Source organism: Macadamia integrifolia, chromosome 4, assembly GCF_013358625.1.
Source record: "Macadamia integrifolia cultivar HAES 741 chromosome 4, SCU_Mint_v3, whole genome shotgun sequence".
Classification (NCBI taxonomy): Eukaryota; Viridiplantae; Streptophyta; class Magnoliopsida; order Proteales; family Proteaceae; genus Macadamia; species Macadamia integrifolia.
In genome coordinates this window covers 6002085-6022170 of record NC_056560.1, presented here as the reverse complement: position 1 = coordinate 6022170, position 20086 = coordinate 6002085, and the positions used below count along the sequence as shown (strand labels likewise).

General features: G+C 41.7%; 1 protein-coding gene and 1 pseudogene across 2 annotated transcripts in view; one reads left to right on the top strand and one right to left on the bottom strand.

Annotated features, from left to right (window-relative positions):
- The window catches only part of LOC122076977 (D-lactate dehydrogenase [cytochrome], mitochondrial-like), a 70192-nt gene extending 58190 nt beyond the window's left edge, over nucleotides 1-12002 (bottom strand). For both annotated transcript variants that reach the window (XM_042642662.1, XM_042642663.1), the window contains exons 1-3: nucleotides 11684-12002; nucleotides 11253-11355; nucleotides 10946-11046 (exon numbers count right to left, since the gene is read on the bottom strand). In XM_042642662.1, coding sequence (XP_042498596.1) covers nucleotides 10946-11046; nucleotides 11253-11355; nucleotides 11684-11943 — 464 coding nt within the window. In that variant the 5' untranslated portion in view covers nucleotides 11944-12002. The remainder of the gene's footprint in view (nucleotides 1-10945; nucleotides 11047-11252; nucleotides 11356-11683) is intronic.
- A 178-nt stretch (nucleotides 12003-12180) lies between these two features.
- Nucleotides 12181-18018, top strand: LOC122075146 (annotated as a pseudogene).
- Nucleotides 18019-20086: the final 2068 nt, after the last annotated feature.

Below are 20086 nucleotides of genomic sequence, written 5' to 3'. Positions count from 1 at the left end.
TCCCTATCAAGGAGAGTTGATGCGGTGGCTCTAGAGTGGATGGACCAATATGACCGGCTTTGGAAACCCAAACCCAAACAGAAGCGAGCCAAATTGGGTTTTTGGTCTAATAAAGGCTGATAGTGATTTAGTTTGTATTATAAAATCATGTAGTGCTTTAAATAGGTTGCTTAGGAAATAGGAGATAGAGTTTGAGTTAGTTGTTTTACATTCCAATTAGGATTCTTTGTTTATTTCTTCTCTTTATATACTTGTAACCAACGAAGTCAGTTTTTAGAATAAAAAGAGTAGATTTGTGTACGTTGTGGTGTCGGGTGCGTGATGTAGATAGGGCTGTTAAAAGGACTCGAACGACCAAACCATGGTTCAGTTCTGTCCCAAGTCTGGACCTGGTTTTGTCCCATCGAGCCAACCTTGTTGGCCCCAATATTGCACCTATGCTGGTCCACTCCTGCAACTATTGAACCAGTGTAACAACTCCTTGAATAGTGCATATTTTACTTCCCTAAGTGGTCTTCTAAAAGAGCCCAAGCACCCATCAATCCAGCCTATCCAGCAGCTTCCATAATCGGTGTTACTGTTCACATAAATAGTAACACATGAACATTATTTTTCTTAGCAAGTTTTGTTCTTCAAAAGGATCTTTTAGAAGCTATACAACTGTCCTTTATTCAGCTCCAAGAGAAGATCTCCAGCAGACATTGATTTGGTCCAGCTAGCATAATATTTAGTTTCTACTTTGGTATCCAAGTTAGTTTCCTTTCTGGTTAAGTAATTAGTTTCCTATTTGTAATTAGATTAGCTTCCTTCTAAATTCAGTTGTTAGTTTCTAATTTTGTTAAGCTTGGTTAGCAAGTTAGACACAAATTAGAAAGTCCTATTTTAGTCCATTAGTTTCCTCTTTTTGCTATTGCTTTATGTCCAAATTATGTAAGGCTATTTAAAGCCCATTGATTATTATGAAAGAAAAGATTGAAGTTTATAAAAATTGAGTGTTTACTCATGGCTAAAATAGCTATTACCTACGAGAGAGATGCCCAAAAACTTGGGGTGAGATGCCCATTCCCTAAAATTCTTCTTCCACCCTTCTCAACCCTCCATCAATTTTCTTTCTTTTCTTTTTATTTGTTTGCTGTGAGAGAGTATTTGAGTGATAATTACAAGCTTGTTAAAGTCCAGAATTTCCATTAAAAGATCAGTTCGAAGACCATCCAAGGCCTGTAGCTGCTGCTACTACAAAACTCCAAAAAGTTTCCTTTTTCATTCTTCAAGCGTAACTTCCGAACCAGCCATCCATTGAGGCTCATCTTTTGAAGGATATTTGGGCATACACGAGGGACCTTTGCTCCAAATTTGAGGTTCGTCGGAGGCCGAAATCTCAAGCTATTGGAAGTTGTTAAAAGTTTCCTAATTCATGTCAACAGCATAACTCTCAAGTCAACCATCAGAATTGGCTCATATTTTAAGGGCTTGTTGACCTATCTAGGACCTTCATCTACTCCAAGTTTCAGCTCCATCTAAGACACGGTTTGTGAGTTCTCGAATTTCTCCCTATTCAGTCAGATTTTGAAATCCTGCCTAGTATTAGGATCACTTGTGATTCTAGTCTTACGTTAGTGCATGTGTGCGACTGTGGTCGTGGAGCTTTCCTTTCTTCCCTACAACTCTGAGTTCCCATCTCAGGTATCTTCACATTCTCATTGGACCTCCACCACTCTGTCTCTTATTCTTTGGGGTGGGCGGGGAAGGGTGCAGCTTTGTTTTTTTTTTTTTTTTTTTTTTTGGCAGGTAATGGCATTATATCCTAAAGTGTCGGTTGAGTTTGGTGTCATCCTGTAAGACCCATTGGTGCTGTTCTTCTTTGAACAGGTTCTGGTTTTGCTATGTGGTTGTGCTCAGCTTTGCTTTGTCCTTCCATTGCTTGTACTTTGCCTCATGTGCGCCAAGCCTTTGTCATTGCTTGGTTAAATGATTCAACGCTTGAGATTTTTTAGTTCTCAATTAAACAGTAATCAAACATTCACCAACAGATTTAAATCTCATCATGTAGATAGATTTAAAAATCAAAATCAGGCCCTCAAGTCACCAGCAATTGAAATCCACACACCATTAACATAGGTGGAGAGGGGAGATTCAAACCCAGATGCATGATTTTCCTAGATAGACAGAAAACAGTGACAAAGCAAGTTTCTTCATGACCGCCAGCAACCCAAATAAAACAACTGGGCAGCACTGTTGACAAGTTGATATTGAAAAAGAAACACATCAAGTTTGATGAATCATAAAGTGCCATCTTTCCTGTAGTAGCTGACAGTGGAACATTTTTTCATTCCTGTTTCCTGAGAGAACCCTTTGCTACTTGTTTAATCCTTTTTTTCTCCGCTACAAGTAATGATTGTTTTTTTTGGTTGTGCGGGTGGTGGATAACTAACTCTTTACACAGTTATTTAGTTCCTTTCTTTCGAGCAGTACCATGCCCATTTAGAGTGCTTTTGACGATGTGACTTGAAAAAGGACTTGCATCAAGTTTCATGATCATTAAGTGCCCGATATTGTTTTCAAATACTAGTTATTGTATTTATAGTCTTACACAGTTATGTATTCCTTCTTTTTTTCATTTTTCTTTTTTTAATTATTAAAGTAATATACAGTTCAATTTGTGTTTCATCCATATGTGGAAAGATGTACCTCAAACAAGCTGCAGGTGAAACTCCACAACTATGATAATATTCACCATGAACATCCATTCATTGTTTACAGATTATGGAGTCGTTATGTGTTTATTAATCAATTTTTCTTTTCATTTCTTTCTCTTTGATAAATATATAATCGTGCCTGTTTTGTTTATATTTAATTTACCTCTTACTTCTAGCTCTTTCTTATGTCATTTAGATGATTCATGCCTACTGAGTTAATGTGAGCCCCATTGACCTTCATTTTTTATCATGTGTCCATTTTTTTTTTTTTTTTGGGGATTAATAAATATCATTAACAACAGTAAAAAAGGATACAGCTCCGAGGGGAAGGAAAAGGGAAAAGGGAAAAGGGAAAAGGAGCACAAAAGCCAAACAAAAGCAACCTAGTGGGAAGGAAGGGTGCAATATGGAGATGGACAAACCCCAGGCAACAACAATGAGCATACGTTCCTTGGAGAGCCCCTAACATGGCAATGGGGACGAAACGCAAGCTTGGAGCTAATATCGAAGAAGATGGTTTTCCAAATCATATCAAAAGATCTGGAATTGGAAGTCCATTTACACAGATTGCGCTCCATCCCAATGTGGTTGATTGTGGCATAGAAAGCAAGCTTCCTAGCAGTGTCGCAAATAGAGCCACCAGCAAAGGTCATGTCAACCCAAATCCATTCCTGTAGAAAAGACAAAATGGGGGCGAGAGCAAGACCAGGAAGAGAGGAATCTTTTTCAAATGGATGAGGAGAAGGGTAGGAAAAGAAGAGGTAGTCAGAATCTTGAATAACATTCCAGCAGAGGCAGCAAGGTGACAAGGATGTGCCCATGAATGAGGAAGGATTGAGAAGAGAGGCAGTAGGGTAGGGCTCTCCAAGTAGGGAGGCAGTTGGATAGAGCTCTCCAAGCAGGGAGGCTATGCCGGAAAATATGGCCTTCAAACCAGACAATTTTATGCCAGGGAGCAAAGGGATTGTGAGACCTAACCAGATAACAGGCAGAGGAGCACGAGAAAGAACCAAAGGGGACGATTGACAAAATGATTTTATCTCCTCTTCCCCGGTGTCCATAAGGAATGGGAGGAAGGAAAGACCAAAGGTCAAAGAGGGGGGAGGGAGGGAGGGAGGGAGGGAGGGAGGGAGGGAATGGGAGCCCAAGAACCATTGGAAAGGATGGAAGCAACAGAGTCATCTTTGGGGAGGCCGAAGAGTAGTCTGCTATAGCACCAATCATAAGGAAACAACTCCGGAAGGGTGCCAATTATTGAGCCAAAGAGAGGCAAAGGAGCCATTATCAATACGGGAGGAGATGGCTTTGAGGCCAAGAAGCCTCAAGTTTAGGATTTTTCACCAAACCCAGGGTAAACTCAGATGTTGTTATGACTGGAAGCAATCTTCCAAAGAAGTTTGAGGATACCAATAGAGTAAACATCCTGGATCCTCCTAAGATCAAGGCCCCCTTCCATCTTGGGAAGACAAACATAGGACCAAGCGAGGGGATGAAGGAACCTGGAGGAATCGCTTCCTTTTCAAAGCAAGGATCAAAAGAGGGATTTAACTTTCTTAACGGAGCAATGGGAGAGCTCATAGACAAATAATCATTAGATATAAGAGGATTAGAGCACTGAACTGATAGCTCCAAGTGGCCAACAAAGAAGAGAGTTTTCCTTTCCAAAGTTGGTGCCTTTCCTAATGTGGTCCAGCATGGGGGTATAGTGATGAGCAGTTAGCCTAAGGAGATGAGGGGAAGACCAAGATATTTAATAGGAAGGGAACCCAAGGAAAATCCAATAATAGCGAGAAGATGGGTCTTGGAATCGACACAACAACTAGAGAGGAAGAGTTGGGATTTGAAGAGATTGACACAGAGACTAGAGAGATGCTCAAAGACGAGGAGAGAAGACATAATGAAATCTATGGAAAGAGAATCAGCCTTAGAGAAGATCCTCAGCAAACACAAGATGGGTGAGGCGGAGGGATTTGCATTTAGGAAGGGGGAAGATTAAATGCATGTCAAAGCCTGGATCAAGGGCAAGGGAGAAGAGAAGGAGAGAGGGGGTAGCCTTTACGGATACCAACCGAAGAGAAGTGTCCAGCCAAGCTACAATTGACATGGACAAAGAAGCGGGAGAAGATATGCAAGAATAGATCCAGTGGATGAAGACAGGGGGAAAGGACATGGCATGGAGGACATTAGAGATGAAATATGATAGAATCAAAAGCCTTATATGGATATCAATTTTAAGGAGGGTGGCTGGGAGCAGGATTTCCTATCAATCCCACGCACCACTTTGTGACATAAGAGAATGTTATCGGTGATGCTCCTACCAGCATTAAAGGCCGATTAGTTAGCACTGAAAAGGGAGTCAACCATAGATCTCAACCTGAAGGCAATATGATCTTAGCAATAAATTTGTAAAGAAGGTTGATGTAGGGGTTCCTAGGTGACTAGGTTTCCTACAGGATAAACTAACTAAGTAGGGCAAACTCAAGGGACTTGGGTTGGGCAGGATAAGGGAAACTCAACAAACAAGATTGACATGCAAAATATAGTGGGATAAATTAGCAATGTAACAATGAGCAATAATGGTCTAAGAAGAAAAACACATAAACTCACTCAAGCATCACGGGGGAACACGGGGTAGTGAACATAGTAGCAAGCAAAATTAGGTTATAACACTATCCTATTAAGCACCGAAGATAGATAAAAATCCCATGTTATATGCTCCAAAATCAGTTATACTTGTAATAAGAAAATCAGCAATATCTAAGGTAAAACAGTGGTGCAAATAAAGGTCAAACAATGGGCTAAAAATGGGAGGGTTTTAATGGAAGATGATGGAGTAAATAATGAGGGAACAATGGGGGAATGGGAAGGTTCAGTCCTCTACTTACCTGCTGTCCAAGTCTGAGAAGTAAAAAGAACTCAAGGTCCTCCAAGATAAGAAGTGCAGTCTACCTGATTTGACAAGGGAAAGCAGTCCAGATTGAAGAGGAGATCAGCAGCAGTCCAGTTATTGACGAAGAGAACAGCAGCAACCCAGTTATTGAAGAAAAGAACAGCAGCAACCCAGTTATTGAAGAGGAGGTCAGCCCAGTATTGAAGAAGAGATCAGCAGCAGTCCAGCATCAAAGAGGAGATCAGCAGCAGTCCAGCATCAAAGAGGAGATCAGCAGCAGCAGTTCAGGGGAACAAAGGCAGCGAAAGAGTGAAAGAGAATGGGAGAGAAAGTCGTGGGAGAGAGGGGAGGCGAGAGAGAGAGAGAGAGAGAGAGAGAGGCGAGAAAGAGAATCGAGAGAAAGAGAGAGGCGTTAGCTTGTGCTTCATTCAAATAATTCATTCCTTCCCAAAAAAAAATAAAAAACAATGGCCAATGGCCTTACACTTAAATAGAATAAAACTTCCAAAAATAAGAAAAGACATTTAGAAACTCAATTACTTGAAAACATAAACTACCTAATAGACCAATGGAAAGAAGTCCTAGTTTCCTAATTAATAAAACAATCAAATAATACTGGAATCAAAGCAAATTAAAATAAGATTTGGTGGGGTACACAAGATCTGCTGAATGGGAGGACAAAGGGGGGTCGAGCCAAGAGTTGGAAAGGCTGGTTCGACCCCTCTCTTTCCTTCTTCTTTCTTCTTCTTTCTTTCCTTCTTCTTCTTCCTTCTTCTTTCTTGTTTCTTCTAATCCTCCAACCACAAAGAAGGAACGTGTGGTAGGGTCTTCTTCTTCCTTCGGTTGTACACCTTGATGTCCCCATCAAAGGTTGTAAAGAGAAATAGGCCTAAAGACATGAATGGAGGAAGCACGCTCTTTCTTAAAAATAAGGCGAAGGAAGGTATGACTTATACCTTGGATTTGGGAGGGATTGAAGACAAAGCTTCTAATAGCTTTGATGAGGTCAGACTTGACAATTCCCCAGCAAGAGGAGAAGAAACCAATAATGAAGCCATCAGGACTAAAGGCTTTGTTGGCTTTGTTGCAAAGAACAACAGCAAAGATTTCTTCATCTGAGAGGATAGCATGGAAGGAAGGTAGGAGGTGGGTGAGAATGGATTTGTTGAGGAGGCCAGGAGGAATGGGGGGAGTAGAAGAGCGGGGGGATTAAAGAGGTCAAAAAAATAAAAGGAGGCCTCGACTTAATGTCTTCAGGAGAGGAGAGAATGGAGCCATCTCTGGCCGTGAGCAACGGATGGAATTGGATTTGGTCTTAGCTTTAAGGGATCTATGGAAATAAGCAGAGTTGGAGTCCCCAAGCTCAAGCCGCTTAAGCGGGAATTTTTATTCAGGATACTTTCTTTTTGAGCAATTAACAAAGCAAGCTCAATGGAAGAAGATAGCTCCTCATTAGCAAAGGAAGGATTAAGGTCAAGTTGAAGCCTGGATTGAATGGTGGCTAAAGAGTCTCTACAAGAGAAGACACGGGAGGAAATGTTTCCAAGGGTGGAGATATTCCAAGCCTTAAGAGAAATTTTGACATTTTTAAGTTTTTTGGCGAAAGCAAAAAGAGGGGAAGAGAAGGATTGGACAGGCTTGTTCCATTCAGACTGGACAAGGGGAGGAAGTCTTGATGAAGGGACCACACATCAAGAATTTGAATGGTTTGGGGTCAAAGGAAATGTAAGGCTGAACAAGAAGGGAGATGGGACTAATGATCGGAAATTCCAAGAAGATCAAAAGTCGCATTAAAGGAGGGGAAGGAAGCCAACCAATAGTCATTTACAAGCACCTGATCAAGTTTACTGCCAATTTTCTTAGTTCCACTTCTCTTATTGTACCATGTAGGGGTATAGCCAGACCAACGCAAATCGTTGACACCAATTTCATCAAGGCATTCATTGAAAGCATCGACCAAAGAAGGATCAATGGAGAGCCTCTCATCTTCTCATAGGCCATCCTGACCACATTAAAATCTCCCCCCAAGGCCCAGGGGAGGGGACCAATCTGGGAGCAAGGGAGAGGAGATCATTCCATAGAGAAATCCTATCAGAGGCATGATTGAGGCCATAGATAGCCGAGAGAAACAAGGAGAATGAATTAGTAGGATCAAAGATGGAAAGATGAATACATTAGGAGGAGAAGGAAGAAGAGATAACAAGCTTACTAGGGTCACAAAGAATCCATATGCGACCATTGGGACAGTGAAGATAATTAAAGGAAAAGGACCAAAAGGAGCAATAGAGGCTGCAATGCGAAAGGCATTGGCTTCAGGGACTTTGGTTTCGAGAAGACAACACAAGGTTGCATGGGAAGACTTGATGCTAAAACGAACCTCAGCTTGCTTAGCCAAGGAATTCAATGTCTAGATCATTTGAACTTGTAGGGGAGGGGCAACAAGAGCTCATTGTCAAAAGCATGGCATGACCTTTGGGGGAAGAAGGCTTTTTCTTATGACCCTTTTGTAATCCACAATAGGGGAGAGCGAGCATCAGTGCTTGAAGGAGAAGCCGAGGTCACAAGGTCATCCTCAAGGAAGCAAAAGCAGCAGCAATAGGGGAAGTCGGAGCCAGGGGCCAAAAGTAGTTGCAGGAGTCACAATGGTCATCATCGAGAAGGGAGACGGGGCTTGGGGGCTAATAGCAAAAGTAGCAGCAGGGTGGCGTTGAGTGGCCAAAGGAGGAAGACCATCCGCAGATGGAGCCTACAAGGGATGAGGGTGACGATCTGGAGCCTTAGGGTGGCGTTGAGTGGCCAAAGGAGGAAGATTGTCCATAGGAGGAGTATGCGAGGGATGAGCCAGTACAAGGGAAGGAGTTAGAGGGGCATCCATCAGAGGAACATGGTGGCAGCCGTCAACAGAATAGGTGGAGATGATCTCAGGGGGGATGCTGGTGTCATAGTTGTTGGTGAAGGAGGGACCAGAAAGGTCATCGTAGCTGGTAGTTGTCAAGGAAGGGCAGTCAACAGGTGGATCCTGTGAGGAAACCTGTCAGGGAGAGGGGTGGGGAAGGGTGGCCTTTATAAGAGCACAAGAAGAGCTGCAGGAGGTGCTGACGTCAATGGAGTCATCATTAGAGCCATAGATAGAGGGGGGGAGCAACTGCAATGGGAGCCTGCGAGGAAGAGATAGACGGAAGTGGATGGGAGAGATTGTTTAGCAAAGGAGAAGAACCTGAGGGGGGACAAGCAGACTAAAGAGTCAGGTTGTAAACCTGATGGGTGAGAAGAACCAATGGATTGGGATGGACTGGGTGAAACAGGTGGTTTGAGTGGAATGAATTAACCGGGGTATAAAGGTTAAGGTTAGGACCAACATTGATCAAGGAAAAGACAGAAGAGGAATAGTTAGGTTTAGAAAGGGTATGACTAGGAGAGGGGTTAAGGTGGTCCACCTTAGCATGTGAGAGAATATGTCTTAAGTGGGAGGGTACATGTAAAAAAGGAGGGCTTCCTCGAAGGGGAGGAGGAGCAGAGGTGATGGGATCTATGGGATGCGAGACGGAAGGACAAGAAGGAATCGCAATCGACCAGAAGGGGGCTAAGAGCGGCTAGCAAAGATCTCAAAGAGGCATAGGGAGGGCCATCAGGGTTGACTTCTTCCATACGCAAGTCTACAGAGCAAAGAAGATCAAATTTCTTTCGTTCAATGGTCAAAGAGTGGGTGACTGAAGGATTAGCTGAAGAATCATCAACCTTTGAATTACTTTGGTTTTTGTGATAGGATGGGGGGGTTCACCAATGTCTACTCATCTTCGGCCATGACTAGGTTCACGAACAATAGGGGCCATCAAAGAAGGCCGAGAAGGAGGGTATGTCGATCTTTTAGAAATGACCAAGTAGGGAGGAGCATAGGCCAAACACAGATCTTCAAAAGCATGAGCCAAAGCATCTTGGGGAGTTTGTGTTTGTGGGGGCAAGATTTGGTATGGTGCCCAAACACCTTGTAGACAAGGCACTATGGAGGAGCCCAATCAAAGTAGATATTTTGAGAAAAGGCAAATCCTTCATCATCTATGATCTTTACAAACAATGGGAGAGGCATATATGCAAAAACTTCGACACAGATTTAAGCGAAGGTCAGATGATCCATACGTTTTCTGCGAACATCCGAGTAGAGAGGCTTTCCCGTGACAAACCCAACGATACCCAAACCTTGTTTACACCAATAGTGAAGCAACAAATTTCGTAGGAAATCCACATGGGAATGGAGCTGAAATCAAATTTTCGGGCTGAGTGCATTGATCCCATTGCCTTAAGAAAATGGGTCTCTTCCCCACTTCCCAAGGACCACCTTCAAGAAGACGAGTTTTATCGCCTTCGTCTGAGAATTTGAAGTGGAAATCCCATTATCAAGCAGGATAGTAGACAAGGTGCCACGGGGTCTCCATTGATTGATGAGGGAAGATTCCACAACAAGAAATGCAGGTCGGCGACCAAGAAAATGACCAACTAAGCAGTTACACCACTTTGAGATCTCTGAATCCAGAAAGCCAGGGGGCATAGCCCAACTTTGGTGCAGTTGATGATGGAGGGAGGGATAAAGTACAGGGGGAGGTCATTACTAGAATGATGGAGGGGGGGCTATCCTGAAGAAGGAGGTCCATCGTTTGGGGACAGAGGGAGAAGAGGGGGAGTGAGTGGTGGGGTTAGGAGATGGAGAAGTGGAAGGAAGAGCGTCGGCAATGGAAGGAAGGGGAGAAGAGGTAACAGGGGTAGGATGGGTGGAGGGAGTGGTTCCGGCGGCAGTAGCCACCAAGACTAGGGGAGAACTGGCATGATGGACTCTGTGTCCATTTTGATCTATGTCCGCTAGGAAGTCAGGTATATCTGAATTCAATAAATATCTTTTCAAGAACCACTCACATGGTCATTTTGTTAGGGCATGGAGATATCTACTCCACGCATGCTCATTGGAATTTTTTTTTTTTTTTTTTTCTCCTTCAGTCCTGGGTGGGTTGTATAAATGGTCAGATTTGTGACCAACTCTGCTATAAAATTCCCAATTACACAATCTTCTTTAAAAACAGTATTGCATTGAAGGGCAAGAGAAGGTAGGGCAGAGAGGTACCCCGGCTAGCTGTTTCTTTTCTTCTTCTTCTTCTTTTTTTTTTCAGTATTTGAAAACTATTTTTCCATAATCAAAGTTAAAGGTGTACTCGAAGTACAAGATATCTGATAAAATAAATATCAAAACTGAATCAGATAAATTATTGTAATCCTTAGAAGAATCACCCAAATGTATCTCAAAGAAGGGAATTGAAACAGAAGTGACGGAAAGATTGAATGGTATGAACCATGCGAAAAAGAATCAGACCTTGGGAAAACAACAGTGTCAGGGATATTTACTGCTTTGTGGAAACTGTTCTGTGGCTTCCCGTGAAAGTATCTCTCATCATAATCCAGCGTCATATTTCCCTAGGCATATGAAGAAAACGTCAATCTCTGCCACAAAATCCTATCCTTGAAAATTCTACTTCAAACCAGGCAAGTCAAGGACAAGTTTGCCAATGAAATTAAAAGTAACTTTTAGAACAAGAACGTACAGCCCTTTACATTGTAAGTAGGCTCACTGCTAAAATATGATTTACAAAACGGAAATGGAAGAGTTCAAGTTAAATTACTCCACAAATTGTCTTCAATTCGTCCATAAGCTCTTGGGGTGCATCCTTGCGGGAACCTTTCACAAGAAGGTCCGTGCTATCTTTGCCCCCAACGGTACCACCACTGAAATTCGAAAATCCAAACACGAATCAAATCAACTAAATAGCAACTTCTCTGAGCAACCGAACTCTATAATATGATCATTCACATGGAAACCAATAGTATTTCAGTTAAATGAACAAGCCTAAAATATATAACCGATTGAAGCTCTGGGAACCTCATTGAGGAAGAAAGGAAGGAACGATAAGGAGAAATCTCATTAATTTCGACGAAAATTATGAACAGAATAATATTGGAAAAGGTTTATGGCGTCACATGAAAGGTCTAAATGATCAAAACCGTTTCAATCAACCAATCAACTAAACCAGTAGATAGAGGTCTAGGTATGCACCGGTAATCATCAACACCGACGGCATCGCACAGCGAAGGATTTCTCTCAATGTCAAAGACAATTGATCCAGCAGAGAGCGCGACGGCCAGGGGAATAAGAGAGCTTGACCATGACCGCACTGGTTTAGTACCCCCGGAGTTGAAAGCCTCTACGGTGCAAGTACTATGAGTGCGAATATGGTGGACGGATGAACTCTGGATGATCTTGTAAATGTTCCTTGAAGAAGAACTGAAACGAGAGAACCAAGATGCGAACGCCATGAAAATCTTGGTTTTGGTTCCCTCTGAGAGTTTATGTGTCTGGGAGAGACAGAGAGAAGCCCCCCGCCCCCGATGTTTCAGGTAGACAACGTTTTTTTTTCTGAAAAATTACACACCCATCCCAGGACTATCGCCTAATTACACTTCTTCTCCCATGTTTTCAGAAATTTCACGAACCTCCCTTACATTTTAAATTTCTAAAAGCGGCCCACAGCGTTAATTTGTATATGTTAAGCGATGACGTGCCAAAATGCTGTTGATAGGTGTGAGATTACCTTTCTACCCTTTAATTAAAACAAGAGAATATGTCTGATCATTTCTACAAACGAACCTCTCATCTCTAAGTTCATCTTCTACCTCAGACTTCTCATCTTTGATGAACTACAAGCATCCTAACTAACTTATCATCTTTGGCGGTTGACGAATGCTAGGCAAATCCAGGTTCTTTTCTTTGGTGCCATGCTCTCTCTGGAGTTTTTGCTACCCTTTACCTTGTCGTCCTCCTCAAGACTCTACAATATGTATCATAAACACAACCCTTTTCCATTAAAATGGCCTTTGTTGTCTTGTGCCACGAGGGCATCAAAGGCCTTTATATAGGCTTTGGCATCCATAATGGGAACAATCCCTGCTCGGGCCCTCTACATGAGAGCTCTAGAGATCACTAAGAGTAATGTGGGAATTACAACTGTCTGTGTGGGTTTCCCAAAATTGACAGCCTCTGCGAGGGCCAACGCCACAGCCAGACTAAGCATTGCAATGGTCGCACGGCTTGTTTGGACACTGATCTATGTGGTCACCCAATGCTCATAGTCCAAGGCAGCACTGGCAATCCCATCAGCCCCAACATATCCCCTTATAAATATCGTTGTGGGATATCAATGTATTCAAGAAAACTCTCAATGTTGATGGTTTGGGGGCCTATACAAAGGATTTGGTATACCCATATCAACCAACACACACCTTCGAATGCAATTCGGTGGGCATCATATTTGATGGTATAGAGACTCATGTGGGTTGGAATTTGTTGCTATCTCTACAAGAGAGACGATGAGAGTAAGGAGAATAGTAACAACAACAATGACACATCAGCATAGCAACGGTGGCTTTCGGTCAAATTCGAAAACAGTGGCGGCAGTGCAGTGAATGAATGTTGTGAGACCCAAGAATAGGCAAGTACCGAACCCACCTCGGAGATTGGTGAAGTGTTTCCACCAAGAATAAGGCAAGTACTAGAGGGTTTGAGAGATCAGTGAGGGTGCACAAACTTTAGTCTCACATCGCCTAAGGAGAGATTACTGGGCTAGTTAATAATCTCTAGTCTCCGTAACATGGCATAATGTGTTTTAAAGCCTTAAGACCCATAAACTAAGAAAGATGATATTATCCAAGGTTAATGGGGCAGGGGCATTACAAATAGTATTAGATCCGATCCCGATAGTGTGTGGGGCCACAACAGGGACACTGTGTTGAAAGGAGAATAGTTTATGAGATCAAAGAATACGATAAGTATCGGACTCACCTGATAGATCGGTGAGGTGTTCCCACTAAGAATACTGGTAAGTACTAGGGGGTTTGGGAAATTGATGAAAGTATACAAACTTTAGTTCTACATCGCCTAGGGAGAGATTACTAAGCTAGTTAATAACCTCTAGCCTCCTTAACATAGCACGACACATTTAAAGCCTGAGGCCCATGGGCCAAAAAGGACAATATTGTGCAAGGTTAATAGGGTCGGGGCTGTCACGCCTCATTTACATAGAACCGGACAGGTGACCGGGTTCCCTCCGGATAACCCAAAACCACAAGAATCATTTGATACAGTAACCATAGCACAACAAACCACATATAATCTTAGAGATAAAATAATATAATTCAGCGGAAGTCTTGTCATATATGCATATCTGTAAAGTTTCCCCACCTACTCTTGATACCCAAATTGTTATACATAGTATATTCACATGTGGGCTTATAGGTGTGATATTTGCATAAGAAATAACAATTCAATATCTAGAGCATGAAAAGGGGAATGCATTAAAAGAATTAAAAAAGAATAGTGTATTGGAGTATCTACTATTGCCTCACAACATAACTCTCACACGGGCATCCTACTCTGTGGTCAAATCCTTCTGGGACCCACCAATCTCCCATTGAAGGTTCGTCGATAGACTCTGGCACATGTTCCTCAACTAAAAATCCTATAAAATCATCTAAAAATGTGTGTACACGAGGGGTAAGCCCACTAGCTCAATATATGAAAAGAAAAACTCACACAAGCAATTACAAAATCAAATGATATTATATGCATGGGATTCATTTTAGTCCTATCCACTTAAGCAACATTACTAAGTCAGGTTACTTGCTACTCACAACCATAGTGTATGTATGTCCCAGGTTCGAGATGCATTCTCCATCTCGCGATACGCCCATAAGGTTGTCAAAGAAGGCCAATCATGAGCACTTAAAAAAGTAAATCGTGGTCAAACCACAATAGAAATGTAAATTATGGTCGAACCACAGTAGAAAGTACAACCACCATAATAGAAAATAAAAGCAGTATGATTGGCCTTCTGAATATATTAAGGTTTTCAACTATCCTAATGATCAGCCAAACATACTTCTAACCACCACGGTGGTCCGCGATCAAAGTTTTTCCCCAGTGATAACCCAATACCTAAACCCTTATTGGGAAGGGTCGTAGCACGATGGAATGTCAAATCCTAACCACATACTCTTATATGAGATAGTACGACTGTATTGTACTTCCGTGTCCCATTCCACGATGTACCAATGCATTTATTTCCAAGCCAACTACGGCATCTAGTCTAACAACTTATCACATGCTCAACTAACCATCACCATCCAATAATTGAATAATCAATGATCATAATTCAATGCAAGAAACAATATTGAAATTCACGATACAACATATCAATTCATAAATACATCCTATGGTAGACAAGCAGATGTATGAAGATGGCATGATGATATATATATACAAGATGAGAATGATGCAATAAAAATTTCCAAAATTAAGATCAACGTCCTCTCTCCACTTACCTATTATTGTACAAGAATATGAACGCACGGTACGGGTAAGATCCGACGTGAGAAGACAAATGTCTCGAAACCTATCATAGATAAGAAACTTAGAATACTTCCATTTCGGGATCATAAAAAAGTCGTAAGACATAGTCACGATGCGTTCAATAACGTGAAGAAGGCTATCGATGAGTTTGAGTTCGAACAGAGTTCATTTGGATTACAATTGGGTCATACAGGTGGGTAGGAGGACCCACTTGTGCAAACTGCCCAGGCAGATAGCACCTAGACACAAGCCAACAGGTGCTACCGGTGGGTCTGGTTCCCGTCGATCCTACCAACTTATAGGACCTGGGGCTAACACAAAACCAGTGGGTGCTACCGATGGGTCCTAGTACCCGTTGGTAGGCCTAAAAGCCCAGGTGAGACCAATGGGTCATACCGATGGGTTTAGCTACCCATCGATTTTACCAGTCGGTCTTACCTGCCTGTAGGCCCAAAAGCCCAGGTAAGATTGGGGGGTCACACTGGTGGGTCTGACTAGCCGCCAGTGCTACCCACCAGTGTTTAGCGGGTTTTGCTATACTTCCTCTCTTCTTCATTCCACCTCTTGGGAATCCAGGGGGGTTGTTCCAACCTCATTTCTCACACATTATAGGCTTCATCCACTTGATTATACCATAGATTTAAGTTGAATTAAGGTTTTTGGGAACAAAATCATACCTTAGCTCAAGAAACCCTAAAAACTTAGGATCCTCTTTCCAAACTGAAAATGTCACCACAATACTTTTAAATCCTGGTTTTCTTCCTTAAATATTCAAAGAAATCACATAAGCTTTCTATTAACCCTTTGATTTGACCACACACAAGAGGGTTTCATTATATTTTGATCACTATTCCGGCGACGAAAAGGCAAGATGCGGCCTTGAAAATCAAGGGGAACCATTCTTCCCTCTTCCTTCTCTTCTCCTTCCTCTTTTCTCCCTCTACTTTAATCCTCTCACCAAACTCTTGTTGAAATCATAAATGAGAGAGAGAGAGAGAGAGAGAGAGAGAGAGAGAGAGAGAGAGAGAGAGAGAGAGAGAGAGAGAGAGAAGTAAATGGCTATTTATACCTTTGGTTATAAATATCTACTAAGGCTTGTTTTGTTTTGTCACTCTTTGGCCTAAATCGCATTAAATTATGAAACTGGGTGAAATAACCGACATTATCAGGCACACATGACTACATTATGGCGGGGAACCAAAAATACATGTGCTCACCCAAGTTGGGATTACCGGGACCCACATTTCTCCTACAAGTGGGTCACATTGGGAGGTTCGCACCCACTAGTGATCATCCACCGGTTGGCCAAAACAAGGCCAATCTTGCTGTACTTAGGTGGGAAATGGGTTCTTAAAGTGTATTTCACTCCCGCCACTTGTCGTGGACCAAGTTCTTATCATTCAATATGATGACATACCTTCCTTACTCATATATGACTTTATGATATGTGCAAGGGCACAGTTTATGTGTGCAAATCACATCGGGTACCGGCTCAATCTTGTCCAACCACCCCACATTTGACTTCACCCTTACTGTGTCATACATCATAGGGCACCCGCATCAATCCTCACCGGTTTGGACCCTGCATGACCAAACCAAACCAACCAGTCAATAAACCAGTTTTAGGGAGCAAGGCTCGGTATTACAAATACACTGCCTTCCAACAGGTGATAAATGCTCAATTGCTTTACCATCGAGATGCAAGTTATGCTTTAAGCAAGTAGAAACCAAAAATCATATTATTTTAGAAAACCTAATCTATCAATACCATCACCTAAGGTTTATAAGAAACCTAATCTTTCAATAACATCACCTAATGTTTATAAGAAACCTAATCTATCAATACCATCACCTAATCTTCATAAGAAACCTAATCTATCAAGTCAATAAAGATAGGTTGGCTTCCCATCTATTAAAGAACTATTCTTTTGGTGGAAAAGGAAGGTTGCTGATGTATGTTGTTCTAAGTTGTGGATGCTGCTTTGTATCATAGTGCCTATTCATCTTTGGGAGGAAAGAAATAAGAGGAACATTGAAGATCAGAAATAGTCTGCAGATTGGGAGGTGCAGGTAATTTTAAGAGATCTCAAGGTTTTTTCCTCTCTAGAGGCGACAAAGGTGACTTCTATACCAGATCTTCTCTTGTCTAAGAAGTTAATGATGTTTACGCTATTGGTTCAGCCTAAAGGAATATTGGAATTTCTTTGGAGGTTCCATCCATCAATTGTCTTTAAATATTATAAAGACGGGTGCTCTCTCGAAAATCCAGGGTGCTTTGGAGCAGATGGGATGTTCTACAATGAAGGAGGATTTCCTATAAGAAGGTTTGTGCACTATGAACAAACTTTATGGCAAAGTTCACAACTTTTGTTCTAGGATTCAAAATGCAAGTGCAAAGGGGATGAATAAGTTATGGGTAGAAAGTGAGGCGGTGGTGTCATCTATTAGGAGTAAAAAAATCCCATGACGTTTTGAGCATAAGTGGTTATTTTATAAGTAGTATTTGGATAGTACTACATGGATTATTGAGACCAACATGGTAGCTAACAAATTGGTTAAGCATGGGGCAATTTCATGAACATTTGATATTTGGGATGATGCTCCAATTTTTGCACTTTCTAATGTAAGTTGGAAGTTTCAAAAACATCCTAGATACATATTTATGTAAATAGTCTTTAGTGATTGGGCTTTGTTCTACTGATGGCCATGCCAAAGGTGGATCATTAGATCAATAGAGTTTTTCTTCGTAATCTCTGATTCTTAGTTTAAAAATGGAATTTGATTGTTGATCTTTAGCAAAAAAAAAAAAAAGTGAGTGCAACTATGGTTGGTGGGGTTTCTATATTGATTACAATACCACTAGATACAATCAAGATGAGATTGCAAGTTTTGGATGGGAGGAGAATGGGCATTAGCCACCAACAATTGGATTGACTATTAAGAATTTAGTTAAAGAAGGTGAATGGGCTGCTTGCATGCATGTTTAGGAGGGTTGGGGTTGAGAACCTCCCACTTGCATAACATTATTCTCTTGCTAAGACTTGATTGGAGACTCCTAACTAATTCCAATAGTCTATTGGCCTCTGTTTTGAAAGCTAAATCATTTCCTAATATTCATTTAGTGTTATTCCTAGTTGTAACAACATGGGTGAATGTGGAATCGCCATATGTCCTCCACCTTGCCTTGTTGGGTAGAAAGAGGGAAACAGGTTAGAGTTACAACCTAGATTAGGATCTAGGACCCACACAAAACAAAAATGACTCCATAACCCCTTTGCCGTTGATCTGAGCAGGTTCAATGTTACGGTCCAGGGAAGGTGTTAAGCACTCCAGTCCTCTTGAAAGGAATCGATCAAGCAAAATAGATCTTCCTATTACTTAGCTAAAATAAATCTAACACATACTTGAATAATTATAGAAAAAAATAAAATATTGAAACAAAAGATATAGGGTTTAGAAGGTATATACCCAAAGGTTCGGTTGCAAACATGCATGCAAGCAAAATATGGGTGCATATGACCTTATCCTCAAGGTCAGATGTATGATGATGCTTCATGGTTACTTGATCTTCCAACATAGCCTCCTCTTTGTAACAACCTTCAATCAAAAATATTTTTTTGCATTGATGTCCAGAAGCAAATCATTTGTTGCTGTTGGAGCAAAGTCCCTTATGTCAAACGCCAGAGGAAGAGGGTCCCTTGCCGGTGCGAGATGACATCCTGGTAAGAAAAGAGGAAAGCAGAGTGAGTAAAGAAAGGAAAAATGACAACAGTAAAAGGAGAGCCCCAAAACCGAAATTTTCGCAAAATGGAAAAGGCGACAAGCTAGAAATGATAGGGAGCCTATGGACATGATGCACAGTAAGTGACAAAGCGGAGACATAGTAAAACAGCAAAACGACAGCAAAGGGCATATGTAACATGAGAGGATTCAATTCCAATGTGCAAATTCATTCACAATGGAGAAAAACTTGAAACCATAGGTCTAAGATGAAATGCCATGGTAGTGGGATAATGATTGTACAAAAACATACCCAAATAGACTATGGAGGTCCACAAATAAATGTACGTGATGAAAATCAAGGAAACCCAATACAAAAGAGGGGTTTTTCATAGGGAGACATGGGGATTCCAAGCAAAAGAGACATTTCATGAATTCTATAGCATGTTAAGCACAAATCAAGTGTAATGCATCACAAATGAATCATTAATTGGAGAAAAAGAGCGAGATTTGAAGAAATCCCCAAATTGGGAAAACTAGGGCACGATTTGGGGTTTTTCTCCAAATGAGGAGATAAAATCCTCATAAACTACGAATGACCACAAGAAAAACATCACAATCACATGGAAATGTTATTCTATGGAAAGAAATGTGGAAAGAAATCCTAGATTAAAGTCTACACATGCATTTCACTCCCCAAGAGGAAATTCTGAGAAAGGTGAAGAAGAGACTTACTTGGAAGTGGGGAAGTTGAATCTTCTTAAAAGCACCGAGTTGATGAGTGGAACCGCGAGTGGAAGCGCCGAGGAGACCTCCAAGATAGCCCAAGGAAGAGAGGGAGAGAGAGAAAGAGGAAGGGAAGGAAGTGAGACAGAACAGGGCCCTGTTCACGATTTTTACTTGGCCAGGACCGGCAGGCCCCCCTGCCCGTCGGTGTCACCCACCGGTTTGGGGTTCTAGGACTGGCGGGCCCCTACCCGCCAGTGCAGCCCACCGGTTGTGTAAACTTGGGAAATTTTGAAATTTTTTTTTATATATTATTAACATGTTTATATTGATTATTATTATTATTATTGTTCCTATGTTATTGTGCTATGGTCAAGTGGGACCATTGACTCACCTGTTGGGGCATTGGCCCTGTATCTCGAAATTAAGTTGCGGCAAATTGCAGGCTATCATACACTACAATACCCCATGTGATGGCATATACTTGTGTGCCGAAATCAATTCTACGTTGTTTAACCAATATGGTGTGTGATATGTTCCAGGTACAGGGATACGATGGTACGTACTAGATCCGGTAGTAATGCCCGAGGTACCTCGCGGGGTCCTCGT